This window comes from Taudactylus pleione, unplaced genomic scaffold (assembly GCF_031769625.1).
Source record: "Taudactylus pleione unplaced genomic scaffold, aTauple2 ptg000305l, whole genome shotgun sequence".
Classification (NCBI taxonomy): Eukaryota; Metazoa; Chordata; class Amphibia; order Anura; family Myobatrachidae; genus Taudactylus; species Taudactylus pleione.
Genome location: NW_028284706.1, coordinates 10,137,162 through 10,154,221, shown reverse-complemented (window position 1 = coordinate 10,154,221; position 17,060 = coordinate 10,137,162). Strand labels below are relative to the sequence as shown.

Here is a 17,060-nt window from a genome sequence, read left to right as displayed (position 1 = left end):
CTCCCATGTGAGTGGGCACTCACTTGATCTGGTCTTCACTCACTGTTGTGATATTTCTGATTACTTTAATTCCCCATTCCCCCTCTGACGATCACCTTCTCTCTAACATATCTCTCTCCTACCTCCTCTATATCCTAAGGCTACGATTACGAAGCGTAACATTGAGGATATCACGCTTTTTCCTCCCTGCTGAACTTGCTTCTTTCCCCCTGTCCTGAACAAGCCACTTGCCTGTACAATGCCTCCCTTACTTCTGCTCTTGACTGTTGCTTCAGTGATCACTACTCACCCTCATAGATCCACCTCTTAACTCTGGCATGCCAAATGCACCAGATACCTGCAAAAATGTTCATAAATTGCCAAGCGACAGTGGAGGAAATCATGCTCTAAGGCAGACTACCTCCATTTCAAATTTATGCTCTCATCCTACAGTGCTGCCCTGTCACTCTCATATGTGAAGAACCTCATCTCCTCCCAGTCCTCAAACCCCTGGCATCTTTGCCACTTTCAATTCACTTCTCTACCCTTCCCCTTCTCGCTCTCTGCCCCCTACTTTAAATCATAAAATGGACTCCATATCACAGCATACCCTCAACACTCCACCACCTCCTCCTTTCCCAGACCACTCCTCCCCATCCATCCTACCAACTCTGAAATCCATCTCCCTTGTATCTGGAGAGGAAGTCATTGCCCTCATCAGGTCCTCCCCACCCCCTTCTACTTTTCTCCCCAACTATATTGGGGGGTGGGGGGGGGGAAGGAGAGGAGAGAGATTTCCCCATAGTAAAATACAAGCTGAGCTGTAATAGCCGACTATGCTGATCACGTGACCGATTTACATCATAACCACTTCTGTGATGTCACTCAGCTTTGGTATTAAAGTCACTGCTTGGTACAAAACATCAAATAAGTAAGCTGTAGGATAGAACCATAAACGGCTTATTGCTGGATCTGCTTCTGCTAATATGACATCTCAGTCTAAGGTAAGCTGATTTTAAATTTAACATTACATGCAAATAATGTTAAAATTAGCCTGTTTTATTTATGTTATGCATGAAAATATAGTTAAAAACCTTTTACATTAAATGGAAAGCTTCCATATTAGGCTTAAATAAAATATTTTAATTTCCTATGGGACCCTAAGTAAATGGTGTGGGATAAACTAAGGTACAAGCTTTCCCATAAATAAAAACAAATGTGAAATATATAGACAACGGTGCATGTACAAGATAGTCAAATTGATATTTACTGTGATTTTTAGCCATTATAAATAGTTAGTCCTTAAGGTGCATACACACACACGATTTTTTGAATGATTATCGTTAAATGATAATCGTGTGAAAAAACCATTCACTTTCTGAGTCAAACGATGAACGATTATCGTTCATGCGCGTTCACGTTTGTAGTTCAGTCAGACTTGTCAACTGAATGATTTTCAGTAAGTTAATATGCAAAAATCGTTTGTAGTTCTAAAAAATCATTCATTACATTTAGTAAATGAACAATGTTAGTAAACGATTTTAGTTAATTTTTTCAAGGGAAAAAATAGTTTACTAAAACCGTTCATTAACTGAATCGTTGTGTGTGTATGCACCTTTAGTATTTGAATTTCTTCAAATTCCTTAAGAAATTATGGCTTTCAAGAACAGTCTTTCATTAACAGTAGATGTCCTTCACAGACATTCCCTGAAGCCAGTGTCAAATCAAAAACCATGCTCAAGTAAGTGTTAGTATGAGAGAAATAGCCAATAAATTCAGGGGTCTATGTACTCAGCAGTGACAAGTGACAGAATGAAAAGTGTTAAGTCTGTGATAAGTGCCAGCCAATCAGCTCCCAACTGTAATTTTTTAAACACAGCCTGTGAGATGACAGTTGGGAGCTGATTGGCTGGCACTTATCACTGCTTAGTACATACACCCCTTTATCTCATAACATTGTTCATTCCAGCACCCGGCACCTGTCACAGCCCATGACAAACAATGTGGTATGACCTGTTGGGTGGGGGAGCAGTGTGGTATATTCGATTGGGGGCAGGGGGAGCACTGTGCTGTTTTTTTTCCTCTTTTCCTCTGTGGGGGGAGGGGGGGGGGGGAACAATGGTTTTTCTCCTGTGGGGGTACACAGGACTGATGGGATGCCTTAGTACAGGAATCGAGAAAACAGCAGTCAGTTTTGCTGTCCCTAATCCTATGGTTAGGTCATTTAGTTATAAGGTAGACTTTTCATTTAAGGCCATGTCCCTTATTGCAAGACCACACATTTTGTCTGTTCGCTCTGGAAGCCTCAAAAGGTGCCTACACACATCGTGCAATTGTGAGTACATCGCTGTGTACAATTTCCCCCTGAATTCTCCCCAGGAGCTCCCTGGCAGTTGTGGGCACAATTTGACACAATCTATCGTGCCTCCTAAACTATCCAGTGCATAGTGACTTGAGATGGTCAGATCTGCCCTACAGCACGGCAGAACTGAAGCTGCAATGTGCGACCTGCGGAGATGCACATCGTGAGTGGGGATTCATGATTTGGGCATATTTTACACAATCTTTCATTCCAATGCGTCAGAATCGGCCAGATCAGGTAAAATATCACCATGTGTGGAGCACCTTCAGCCCCTAGAAACAGCCCTGAATAGCATTAACCCCAATGACTATTAAAGACTGCACTACATGTGACCATATCAGGCAGAAACACTCATCCACTGTAATGCTGCATCTTAATATGCAAAAATATTGCAGAAAGCCTCCCGCCAGGTATACAGCGCATTACACAGAATAAACACTTTTCAGGGGATCATGTGTATCGTCTCTTCTGCCGCTCGGACAACAATCCTCTCCTCAAAGTAACGTGATAACAGATGGGCGAGCCTTGCGATAAGCAACAGTAAAACATCATAACATAGAGCTGCTGTTGATAAGTAGGAGTCAGAGCTCACTGTTTACACTAAAGAACAGAATGCACCGCTGCGTCTACCTGCTGTGACCTCCTCTTCAGCGCTGCCGTGTCCAGCCAGACCCCGCACTGCTCAGCATGCTGCGGGGATCGGGCACGTCTGCTGCTCCGGGCACGTCTGCTGCTCCTGCTCTTCATCTGCACACACACAGCGTCTATACAGTGCTACAGTGTATTATATATGTGCTGCAGTCACACAATCATATCTCCCGCCGCGTCCTCACACATAGGTGTCCTGCACACTGCCTGCACTCTGCCATCTCCACATAGCTGTCCATGACGCAGCCTGATGCGGCCTTTTACACTGAAATGATAATAACGGACATTCTTATGGGGGGGCAGCAAGCCACGCTGATATGCACATGGTGTGTAGCTGTTGGTATTTCCAACGTCCTAGTACACAGCACACAAGGCAGGCGCAACACATTACAAGCGACAGCAGAACCATACATAACCATGACAGCAGCGGTCCTTGTTACTTTACACATGTTGCACATACAGCGCAAAAATTGCAGCATACTGATTATTCGCCGTTGAAATGATGCACATTACTGACACCACGCACGGTATTTAGGGGGAGAGTGCAGCCTTTTAAAGAGTGAAGATGAGGAAGTTGCCTGTAGCAACCAATCAACGTCTACCTACCTATCTTATAGAATGTACTTTACAAATGCTAGCTAAAAGCTGATTGGTTGCTATGAGCAACTTCATTACTCTTACACAGTTTGAAAACCTGTGCACTAAACCAGTGGTCTCCAACCTGTAGCTCACGGTCTTAATTTTGCCGACGTTGCACTCCCTCCATCCGGGAGGGAGCTGTCGGGCTCTCTCGGCGGGGGGCGGGTCGCGGCGAAAAGGGGACATGGCCCGGTGGAGACGTGCATTTTGGGGCAAAGCATGGGGGCGTGTCATCGCGATCACGGCTCCACCCCCTCTTTACAATGCCGTTTTTAAAGGCATTGTGAGGCAGGGGGCGGGGCCGTGATGACGCGATTCAGCGCGAATCGCGTCACTGGCCCCTCCGCTGCTGGGATTTGTATAGTAAGTGCAGGGGGGGGGGCGGACGTGTCGCTGATCGCGGGAGGCTTGCCTGCTTTCCCGGGAGGTCGGGAGCGGCACCCGATTTTCGGGAGGCTCCCGACCAAATCGGGAGGGTAGGCAAGTATGCAGTACTGCCGAGTCAACTAGGAGGAAGTGACCTCTGATGTGTGCTCCCCCGTGGCATCAACGCCATGGGTGGAGCCACAGGGAAGCATGTCAGGTGATTGTCGGAGCCTCTACAGCAATCACCTAACGTGCTTCTCCATGGTTCCGGCATCTACGCTGCGGCAGAGCGAGTGACTACCGCCCAGTCCTGTCGGGAAATCACACAGCAGCCCTGCCTATATCTTTTGCTCCTCTACTGCACATACCTACTTGGAGCCGGTAATTAACAATGAAATGTGCCTGTGCCTGCGGTCCCTCCTTCATACATCCGGGGGATACTTAGCATTTGAGGTAAATCCCCGAAAACAGGTGTTTTTCGGGGAATTTACCTCAAATTAACTTTGATAAATGGGCTCCATAGAGAATTTGTATCTTTACAGTACTGACAATGTTGCCAACATCAGACAAATGTTGCAAAAGCATAACACTTATCGGCATTCAGTTTAGCATGAATATAAGTAGAGAGTCCGGACCCACTGATACAAATGCTGAAAAAAATACTAAAACAAGTATTTTGGTTGTGGAACATTTGTGTTTTGATAAGGCGTGTGCCTTTTTGGATATTCCGTATATGCTGGGCTATGCGTGTTTTTAAGGCTCTTCCTGTTCTACCTACATATACCAGGCCACAATCGCATTCTATAAGGTAAATCACATTAGGTCACAGCCAAGATTGTAAAATTCATAGTGATACAACAAGTGAAATCTAATTAGAGAGACCGTGATGTAGGAAATGCAAGGTCTGAAATGCAGTGGATTTTTAAATTGAAAAGTTTGATACCAGATGGTTTTAATTCAGACTTTGATTTAAAATGGTTTTTAAATTAGTATTTTATATTGGATTTTAAACGGATTCTTACCTCTTTTTTTAAATTATTTTAAATGTTTTTTTGCAGGATCTGCCATTTTTATCATGTGTTATCATTGTCCAATTTTGTCCAACTTTTTCTTATTTCATTTTATATTATCTCATTTTATTTTATCATTATTATTATGCTTAATTATTGGCACATCTGCACTTTCTGAGCTATTCCCATTAGAATTTTTTATCTCTTTTGGCACTCCCTGTTGTTTATTTGTTCTGGCCCTAAGCACGGTGGAACTATATTTCAGTTCCCCTTACATTTAGGAAAGCTACATATCCCCAAGGTTCGTAACTTCCGGTTATGCAGAGTTTCCGGTTCACGTCTTTTTATGAAACTAGAACTTTATTTCCCATACTCCTATGAGTATTAACATGAATTTAGAGCAGCATTGACCGCAGTGTCGGTCAGTGTGAAATGCGGTGTGAACTTCAGGTCCACGTCACTCCGGCCCACACACTTGCGGTCAGTGTGGAACGCAGTTGGAAAGCGGCACTTCCGGTCTACATCCTTTGTACGGTCGCTACCCGCTGTTAGCTTCTTTACGTAGGTCGCTCCATTGTAAGCTCCATAGTGAACGTCAAATAGGTTGATTTATAGTAGTTAGTTACATTAAATTTTATATGATTTTATTTTTGCCCAGGATGCATTGTAACTATTGTGTTGTGACATCATTTTCGGATATGAGGTATAAATATCCCCAAAAGCCCACTCTCTCATAGACCTTGAAAAAGATCCACTGTGGATCAAAACGGCTTTGGTGCAGAGACTTGTGGACATTTATAAGGGCAATCACAGAGACCCAGACTTTGTTTGAAAGTTATGCAGTATTTTTGGATGCAGGTATTAGATCGGACCTTTGCCTGTTAACTAAACCATTAGGCCTGATTCAGAGATGGACAGAATTGCACAGCCGCACACAAGCGGCTGTGCAATTCCGTCCATTTAAAATGCAAATGCAGAAGGAGGTGTCACACACCTCCTTGCTGCATTTGCGTGATCTCAGCACTGCGACCCAGGTCACAGCCTGGGGTCACCATCAAAACAATCGCGACCATCAGTCTCAATTTTTGTCGATGTTCCATTAGTCAGGCTGTGGGAGCTAAAGCCGGGTCCTGGCAGCTTGCGAGGCCAGGAAGTCTGCGTGCACCCACACAGACACTGGATTCGTCCCTCCCAGAAAACGGGGACGACATGCCCCCATTTCTGGGAACTCTGCCAGGGAACGCCCCCGCTCCATCTCCCAAATGCCGCAGCCTATCAATCAGGCTGCGGCTGGGACACACTGCGAGCGGGCTCGCAGTCAGAGGGCTGCACATGCGCAGTACACCTGCTGCGCACGCGCAGTCCTCCAAACATCGGAGATGTGTGCTAACCATCGGATTAGCGTGAATCAGGCCCTTTATCCTCTAATTTTTCCATACAATCTGTCATCAACTTTGGACTCTGTTGTGAATATCCAAAATATTTTATTTCGATTATTCTTGATTGTTCTGACATTTTTTATCAATTTGGAATAAAGTATTATTGATTTTATTGTTGACTTTGTGGGATTTATGCAAGTTATTATTAAGTATAAAGATATCTTGATGTGCGGATCCCAACCTGTTTCATGTGAGTTGGGTACGCCCCAGTATCAGTCCCTTTGAGTGACACACGGTGAATTATATATCAAGTAAAGAAACCGTTATACTGTATGTTATCACATCCCACTTTCTAAGTGAGTTCTCATTTACATATCCAAAATAAATACACCTGCCCGAGGCAGGTGATTTTGGGAGAAACGATGCACAAATCACTCTGATCTGTGCAGGCTTCTTAGTCTTAAAAGAATGAGTTAAAAAAAATGGCATGGGGTCCCCCACTAATTCCATAACCAGCCATGGACCTTTTATAGAAAAGATATAGGTACACTCCCCATTCAGTAGTTTTATTAGGTTTAGAAAACTGGCAGCTTCCACAGCAGGATCTGCTACCTGCTAAAAAGATCAGAGAACATAGATAGATGTGGAGCACTGGTTTAAAAAAACCAAACAATGGTAAAAACAATATGTTTATTCACAAGCGAAAAATACATCAAACAATTAAAATAAATGAATGATATAAATAAATATAGTCCAGTGCTGATATCTGACCAAGCTCTGTATAAAGCCTCCAAAGTCCTTAAATGGATAGAAAGCTTAGAATAAATATCCAATTTCTAACATGTGAGTATAGTGGATGGTTAAATATTACTCTGTTTGTTCTTCAATAAACGCTAAGCCAGCATATAAACCCCAATAGATAATTTCAACCTTCAATGTGCAATAGAATGTAATGAGTAAAGTCCACTTGTAGTATCAAAGGTTCAAGCATATATAACACTGTAAAATGAGTGCTTGAGATTATATACTCACTAGTAGGAGTCTAATGGAGATGTGCTCTCAACCGCTCGTCAGTGGGAATGCAAGCAGACTTTTGAGTTAGCATAGGTAGTCTGGTAAGATCCGGAGCAGTCGCTCGTAAAGCACTGAGCACTACGGCAGTGACAAGGCTGCCGATGCCTCTACCACGGTAATACCATGCGCTCAGTGTAAAGTCGTCTCTGTCTGAGTGGCGCCGGAGCAAGCACGGGTGGTGGCAGGGCTGCTGGTGTCTCCAACGGAGCAACACTGTGCATGAAGTGTGAACTGGTCTCCGATTTGAGTGATGCCGGGATGCAGCACAGGTGGATCTAAAGATGGGGTAGGCTGGAGCGTTGGAGCTGATCAGGATCTCCGTCCTTCACGTGTTTCTCCGGGAATAACTATGGACCTTTTAGCCTGGTCTGGTCATAGAAAATCAGGGGAAAAACTGTTGAGGGGTTCCCCTATTTTCCATTAACTAGCACCAGGCTGAAATAGCCGAGGTGGTAATGCCACATTAGAAGAACACACAGAGTGGGATCCTCCTGCCAAAGCATTAAACCAGCCCCAAACTGGTCAGCCCATGGCTGGCAATCCTTGAAAATTGTGGATCCCCCAAAAAAATGGGGTCCCCGCTGCCGAGCATTAACCCAGGGACTCTTCCCTGCTTCCCTGGTGGTGGTGGATGCAGGGGTAATAGGTTAAAGGAAGTAGTAATATTGTTCTTCACAGTGAAACTACAGGTACCAGCCAGCCTACCATTTGGCACTTGTAGAACTACAAGTGCCAGCAGGACTGTGGCACTTGCATCCCCACTGTAAAAAAAATAAAATAAAACAAAGTACACACACACCGAATATTGTAATTCTTTATTACACATTCACTCACTCGCACTCACACTACATACTTACCTACTCCCTAAAGGAGGTCGGTCCTCTTCTCCAAGTAGCAGTCCTAGGTCTTGGTAAAATAACAAAATGTACGAGACAAAAACAGAAAAGTTCCAGCGCTTCCTTCTAGGCCAAAATAGAGTATTATTCCCTCCAGTATGTTCTCTATGGAGAATTTATGATGTAAGATGTATATTCATCCCCTCTTCAACAAGGGTTGCCACCAGGCATATATCCAGTGTACATGAAAAGAAAAAGATTGCCAAATATAGTGAAGTACAATCTTTTTTATTTTTTAAAACAACTCTAAAAACACAGTATCCACCAGCACTAGGGGTATAGGAAGCGTACCATATATAGAGGTGTATGTGTGCACCAGCAAACACATGTGATAAACAGAAGACAACCCGGTTAAAGCACCTGCCTTCACATCCACTGGTGCGTCCAAACAGCTCTCCACATCTGGTCTGCTCCTCTCCCTTATTCACCAACGCGTTTCAACTAGGGATGTGCAGGCTCGGTTCTACTCGGTTCCGTTCGGTTCTTTTTACCGAATCTTATTGGCTATCCAAAACTCGTGACAGCTGAAACCCAATAAGATCCGGTAAAAAGAACCGAACGGAACCGAGTAGAACCGAGCCTGCACATCCCTAGTTTCAACCATATCAGTCTTTATCAAGGTGTGCTTATTAGGTGGATTCCAACCCTTCTTATACCCTGCACTTCACTGTTATTGGTAAAAACCAGGAAGTGGGCAAATAACATGTATTCATACAAAAAACAGACTTATCTTATTACAGGCACAATTCCTTTACATAACTTATTTCCATTAGAATAACCGTTTAGGAATTTCCAACAAACACTTTAATAAACGAATTAAAAGATATAAAGGATTCTATTTCCGGTTTTGCGTTCCACTTGGAACGCATACAGCACGCAGCTACTTCCGGGTATTGTCATGTGATGCGCCTCGTGGTAGGACTCCCTCGCTGGCGCTTACTGCCGCACTAGTATTTCATCACATGACATATCACGTGGCTTGAGTCTCCCAGTTGATGTCACTATTTCCTGACATACATAAACCCGGAAGTATGCGGGTCATCTCGAAGAATGGGCATATAGTCACATGATTTACCACACGTACACCGACGCTCTGGTTTTTTTTTAAATCACTGTCTCCTGACATATGTAGACTCCAAAGTGTGCGGGTCACCACGGAGACAACCTATTATACTTGGAACGCATATTGTTTATATTCAAACCTAGAAGTAGGTGTACCACTTCAGAGAATAAAATTTTGTTTTCATATGTAAAGTGCTCAGTGCCCGCTGCCACCCGAAATTACTCAAGGTCATTCGCGGTCACTTCCATTCACTATACTGGAGAAGATGTTTCCTTTGGCTGATGGCAGCAGCCGCTGATTGGCTGACAGAGTCCGCTGGCATGGCCGGTTTTGAGGTTGATTTTTGTTTGATTTTCAATCTGACTTTTAGTAACCTGACCACAGTAACGCCGCTGAAGCCCACCACTGGCATGTTTCCCCAGCATTGGCTGTTTACAGTGTCAAATTGTTTTCAATACAGCTCTCATTTTCAGGGCATTTATGTAGACCTTTCTTTTTGTGACCAAGGGAGAGATATAAGAAGAGGTGGTAAGTGGCTATTTGACACTAACCGCTATGTATGTAAGCAGATAACGTAGCTAAAATCACTTTTCTTGAAGTTATCTGCAAGCATCTAATGATTTTTCGGGTTGGGTATGATATACCGGCAGCTCAATAGTCGCCGGTTGAAATCCTGGCGCCGGAAGCCTGAATGCTGAAGATCCCGACAGGGGAGGTAAGTACCCTAACCCTCCCCCTCTTCCCTCCCTAACCCTCCTTTAGTGGTGCCTAACCCTAACCTCCCCCCCGGTGGTGCCTAACCCCACTCCGGTGGTACCTAACCCCCCTGCCCGCACCCTAAACTGAGATCTCCCGAGTGGGGGGTGCCTAACCCTAACCTTCCCCCGGGGGTGCCTAAACCTAACCCCCACATCCCCAGGGAAACTGTTACTTACCGGCGTCCACACACTCGGGATACACCGGTATCCTGATCTCATTCGGGATAGCGGCGTCGGCATTCCAGCGTCAGTATATCAGCGGCCGGCATCCTGTCCGCCGGCATTTTAAACACATCCCGATTTTTCAGTCACCATAATATTGTTTGGTGATGGAAAATCATTTATTCATAGCAGGATTAACTGCCAGTATGTGTACAAATCTGCGACATCTTCTGAGGGGGTCCGCCTGCGCACGAGATCTCATGATGTTTGCTAAATCTCGTGCATGTGCTGTAAAGTTTCGTTGTGCTTCGTATACAGAGTCAGACACACAGATATACAAATGTCAAACATGAAATTAATCAGTGCAGTCTCGCAAGCAGGTTTGTTGCTTTCGCTTGCGACTAAGATGCATTTTCAGACACAAAAATACGCTGAATGCAAGCCAGGTTGCATTGGACCTGACGGCTCACTCGCACCAGACGTCTCGCATGACATATAGAGGCTAGGTATATGAGGACACATCTGTACCTTGTCCTCAATATCCAGTGTAACTCCACCTAACCTGAAAGCCATAGCCATTGAGACTATAGTAATACAAATGTAATTCCTGAAGAAATATGACATTTTTTGTAAATATCCATGGCATCTCTAAGTGGGCACCTATCTTCTACTAGAATAATACTTCTAGCAGACATGCTAGCTATTAGGCTGGCACTTTTCCATTTGATCCCATTCGTTGTGGATTCAATTCTTCCATACCTGATGCCCCGTAAGACTCTGACAGGGGTATTCAATATGGGTGCGATAACATCGTTTTTGCGTTAATATCGGAGGTATGATTTCATTATCGCAGGTTTTACTTTTACACCGTGTTCAATTTCAAAGACTTATCGCAGTTTTGAAAAGTCTTTGATAAAAAACGGGGATAACTTTTCACCATTGAATAGGTGTCGAAAAAAGTGCAGAATTGGGGTTTAGGGGTGCAGGCTTAAAAAAAAATAGCCTGCACCCCTGGGACTGACATTTAAAAAAGAACTGTGTCAAAATTTTTATTTTTTTAAAAAAAATAGGGACACCCAAAAAATGTATTTAAAAATTGGGGTAATTGTTTAATAATAGGGAAATAGGTTCAGGGCTATTCTGCAAGTATGCGGCAGGTGTTTTCTAGAATAGAATTATAGCGGCAGGTGCACAAATGCAGAATTTTTAAAAACTTACTTTAGGGACATAAAAATATGGTAGTACCCATTTTCATGTACCCCAAATTTGATGGGACCAATTAAAAAAACGAAAAAAATAACCTAAGTGCTCTTCTGCATCACTTCTTCAATGTCGGGAAAAAAGCACCTGCTGCGGCTATTTAAATCCCCGACTTTCAATTAAAGGCTAAAACGGGGGTACCCATAGTGATCCCCCATGTTTTTACTACTTTAGGGGGGTCATACAATTTTTTTAAGGAAAAATTCGTAACTTTACGCAAATCCAACTTTGGAGTTTCCCATTTTCGTTACTTTTATATTGAATACGGGCATAAGCGGGAGCGCGCCCGATACTTTAACGCAGGTTAAAACTCTGATATGAAACGTTAACTTTGACAGTGAAGTTAACGTTTCATATTGAATACCCCTCTGAGTGTGATTCAGAGGTGGACGCTATGCCGATGTTTGCGCAGATGTCCGATGTGTTTTGTACTGTGCATGTGTCCGAGTTGCACTGTGCAGGCATCCCAATGGTTATCAATGCTGAATTTGGACGTAGAGAGACAAGTTTGGTGGATGTTCCTGGGAGGTAACAGCTAACTAGTTAGACATGGCATGTCACAAGTGTGTGGTGGCCAGCGATTGCGCCCAGAGATACTGTTACAATGACACCAGTAACCATGTTCTGACAGACATTCTGAGCAACTATAGGGCTGTCCTAATGTTTGATAGTGCGATTAATGTGTGCCTGATGGTGTGACTTTTTACGCACAGTGGTGGAGAAATGCAGCCGGTGGGTGTCTCAGTAGGAAGCAGCATTGGCTGCGGCATTAGCATTCACAGTCATGCTGCGCAAAAACATGCAGTAGCATCTACCCCTGAATCAGTAAGTTCTTAACATTAACTTATTTTTTTCCACCATGTCCTGGGAAACAGACTGGTGGGCCCAAGACAGAACCAGGTTTCAGAATGGATTTATATTTAGAAATGTTCTCTAAATCATAGGTGTAAAGGACCAAGAAAGAACATCAGCCTTTCCATTCTTGTTTTGAAAAGTTATGACGAGATCAATTCCGGAAAAGAAAAGTGCCCATCTAGCTTGTTGTGGCTTCACCCGCTGGGCAGACAGTAAGGGGTATGTTTACTAAAGGTTGATTTTAATTTATTTTGATCAATTTAAAATCAATAAAAAAAAATCAATCCACATCGATGTTGTGTTTCTGGGGCTAAATTAGACGTTTACTAATACTTAAAAAACAAATAAAAAATATACCCTAAATACAGAATATTTTTGCGCTCTGTGTAAATTATATATGGGAAATGGCTCCTGCCAACAGGTGGCACCACTCCTCCAGAGCTAATTTTGCGACTAACAATTCTTTATCCCTGATTCTGTAATTATTTTCTTCCGGGGAAAGTTTCTTTCAGAAGAATCTACATGGATGGAGTGTGCCATAATATTGACATTGGAACAATAATGTACAGGAAGAAGCATCCTCTTCTAGAAAGAATGGTGCAGTGACATCCGGCTGAAAAAGAATGGGTGGAAATACAAAGACTTCCTTCAATTTAAAAAAGCTTGAATTGCTTCATCTGGCCAGACTTTAGCTTTTGCACATTTGCCAATGAGAGCAGTGATAGCTGCAATAACAGATCCTTAATAAATTGCCTGTAGTAGTTTGTGAATCCCATGAAATGCTAAGTAGCTATCAGAATGGAAGGTTTGAGGCTATTCTAGTATAACCATGACTTTCTCAGGATCCATCTGCAAACTGTGACAAGACATGATATATCCCAATAAGGAAACAGAGGTCTATTTGAATAAACACTTCTCCAGCTTACAGAATAGATGGTTTTCTATCAGATGTTGCAATACTTTACGAACATGGAGGCGTTGTGAAGAAAAGTATTTGGAAAAGATCAGAATGTTATCCAGATAACCGACTACATGGTTATAGAGAAAATTCCAGAATATATCATTCATAAATCTTTGGTAAACAGGAGCATTGCTGAGACTAAATGGCATTACTAGATACTCGTAATGACCATCCTTGGTATTAAAAGCTGTTTTCCATTAAATCACCAGCTCTGATGCGAATGAGGTTGTAAGCGCCTCTTAAGTTCAATTTGGTAAAATTTTTGCCCACCTTTAAGAAGATCAAAGAACTCAGAAATGAGTGGTAGAGGGTACTTTTACTTACTTGTGATGCCATTTAAGCCTCGGTAATCGTTACAGGGATGAAGAGTCCTGTCCTTTTTCCCTTCAAAAAAAGAACCCAAGGATTCCTATTGCTCAATACTCTTATCACCATTTCTTGAACAGTTTTGATCTCGTCCTCATCAGTTTGGTGAGGGGGCAGAGGCCTGTGCCCTTTCTTTTAAATGCTTTTATTATTTACTATAGTAGCACTGTGGCTTATCATACATTTTGTGGTGAGTTGGTCTTTTTGAAACAGGAGCATCAGTGACAGGTTCAATTTAAAAAGTCAAAATGACCTTGAGGTAAAACCCACTGCAGAATATCTAGTTGGATTCACATCACCAGCAAAGCCTACACTTTGTCTTTTGTATTGTTAAATCATTTCATTGAGAATGTATTGATACCACTCCCTGTTAATAAGACTTCTGTTTTCTTGCTGCCTAATACATGTGCCCAGTTCCAAGATGGTCAATATTACAGTATACATAAAATTAACTCAAGATGGGATTACCAGACAGTTCCAAAAATATTGTCCCCCAATGTTTTCTACATACAGTAAGATGTAAGCTCGTACATTTTTATGTCTGAGATACATAGGGCCTGATTCAGTATGGATTGCAATAGCGATTACGCACGCAGTCTAATTGCGAAGATATACTAATCCTCTGCGATGGCTCTGCCATCGCAGCACAACATAAGGACGCCCACCTTACCTTACACACATCTGTAATACTTTGCAAGACTGCGAAACCATCGGTAACATTGAGTACAATCGCAGCCTCATGCACACTTGCACAAGGTCTCGTCTTACTCAGGAATTGCTAACCTCATCGCACTCATTGAAAGCCCAAGCTGCGTATGGCATCGCAGTGCTTCCTGTCAATCACTCTGCGTAGTCACTGCGATCACAGTCCCAATCACAGTGCAGTCTTCGTGCATATGCACTGCGATGCATACACATGTGCAGAATGCAACAATCGGACGATTGCAAGCGTAATCGCTGTTGCGATCCTTGCTGAATCAGACCTATAGTACTAAGCTCCCCATTTGGTGTATGTCATGTATATTGACTACAATAAGACAGTATTATGTTTTAATCAGGGTTAAAAATTTTCCAGGTTTTGTGCACAGTGTATATAGAGAAAATTTTCATTTAGTTCAGTTGATACTATTGAAGTAAATTTACTAAAGTGCGAGTTTTTAGAAGTGGAGATGTTGCCCATAGCAACCAATCAGAGGCTACTTAACATTTAAATAGCAAACTTCTAGAAGATAATCGCTATAATCTGATTGGTTGCTATAGACAACATCTATACTTCTAAAAACTCTCACTTTAGTAAATTTACCTCTATGTATGTTAGATTATCACATAAGTGTTCAACACTGATAAAGGGGCTGATTCTGACTTGGGAGTAGAGTAATAAAAAGCAAGTAACTTTGCACCTTGGCAAAGTCATGTTGCGCTGTAGGTGGGGCAGATTTAAAATGTGCAGAGATTTAGATTTGGGAGGGATGTCTCAAAACCAGTAGTGGATTTACCGCAAAGGCAACTCAAGCGTCCGCTTCGGACATGGTGGGTCCTAGGGGGCTCGTTGATAGTGTTAGAAAATGCTCGAGTGCTGGGCTGACTGAGTCCCAGCAAGCTGTCAATGAATAGACAGCTACCAGGTGCCAGCTCCAGCGTACGCCTGTGTCCTACTCGTGCGTTGTGCGTGATCCATCATGACATCACACTCACAGTGAGAGCAGCCAGGACGTGCCAAGAGGAGGGTGTGAATGAGCCTGCGGTACATGCTTCTGGCGCAGTGGGGCAGTGATCCAGTGCAGCAGCTATCTCCCTCTGTTGGAATCGGTCATCTTCTTCTGACTCTCAGCGCATGCAGCAGCCAGCACAGTCAGGTATCTCTCACCTTCATAGCGGCAGTACATTCCTCTCCTCAGCATCCGATTGCCAATACCTGGCACGCTGCAGCAGTAGCAGCATCGTTGTCGGTGACACCCGGTCGACCCAAGAAACCCCCCTACCCCGGTGCCTGAAAAGGGTTTTTGGCCTCACAGGCCAGCTTACATCTCTAAATGCGGCATGGCCACACGGGAATCCTCCACTTACTTTACTCCAGGGTCATGTGGGCAGCCCACTGAGACTCTGGCTGCACTGCCAGCTCATTCTCAGTGACAGAAGCTTGGTGCTGCAGGATAGTGTCACATTGCAGCATGTGGCTCCTGTCATTGCGGAGGAGTCTGCATTTTGGGTTCACCCCATGGAAGGCTGACACTTGCCAAAATACGGGGGACAAATGATGTAGGGGTCCCCCGTTTTCAGCGCAACCAGCACTGGGCTCTGAGTCGGCCTTGGTTCTGAAAATACAGGGGGAAAAATGTGTAGGGTCCCCCTGTATTTACCAGAACCAGCACCGGACTCTTTCTAGTGGGGGGGGGGGGGTGATGCCACGGCCAGGGGAGCCCTTTCACCGGGCCCCCCAACCGAAGCATCACCCCATAACGCTAGTCAGCCCAGGCTGGGGATCCCTGGGGAGCTGGGGACCCCCCCAATAAAGGGCACTCCAGGCCCAGGCTGATAGCCCTGGGCTATCCCGGCATCTCTGGAGCGGTGGGTGCTGGGTTGATTGTGTAAAGTGTGGTGCAAGTAAATTGTTAAAATATTGGCTTTTGCTGTGGAACTACAGGCACCCCAGGCCGGGGATCCCTGGGGAGCTGGGGACCCCCCAATAAAGGGGTCCCCCTCCTCAGGGCACCCCTGGCCCAGGCTGATAGCCCGGGGCTATCCCCAGCACCCCTGGGCGGTGGGTGCCAGGTTGATTGTGTAAAATGTGCATATGAAAATATAAATATTGTCTTTTGCAGTAGTACTACAGGTCCCAGCAAGCCTCCCCCGCATTCTGGTACTTGGAGAACCACAAACTTCAGCATGCGGGACATTACAGGCCTGCTGGTACCTATAGTTCCACAGCAAAAGCAATATTAAAAAAACACAGAACACAAACACCGTTGAAAAGCAAAATTTTATTAAAACATACATGTACACACACATGTACTCACACATGCACACACTATCTCACATATTCACCTATGTATCCCTGTAGCCATTCTGTCCTTTTCTCCAAGTAGATAATACTATGGAGTACCTGTAATAAAAATTCCATACTCACCTCCTCCTATGTGTTGATCTGTCCTCTTCAGGAAATCCAGGGTCTTGCCAAAAAAAAACAAACGGAGATACCCGGACCCACGGACATTAGTAGTGTTCTCTAAGAACACTACTACCCGAATGACAGCTCCACCCGGGATTTCAGTTCAGAAATCC

The 17,060-nt window shown here is 43.9% G+C and overlaps 1 protein-coding gene across 1 annotated transcript in view; it reads right to left on the bottom strand.

Moving 5' to 3' along the window:
* The window catches only part of AUNIP (aurora kinase A and ninein interacting protein), a 31,516-nt gene extending 28,288 nt beyond the window's left edge, over positions 1–3,228 (bottom strand). The window contains exon 1 of the mRNA XM_088442154.1: positions 2,972–3,228. Within this exon, the coding sequence (XP_088298280.1) occupies positions 2,972–3,088 (117 nt within the window). The 5' untranslated portion in view covers positions 3,089–3,228. The remainder of the gene's footprint in view (positions 1–2,971) is intronic.
* Between the last annotated feature and the right edge of the window lie 13,832 nt (positions 3,229–17,060).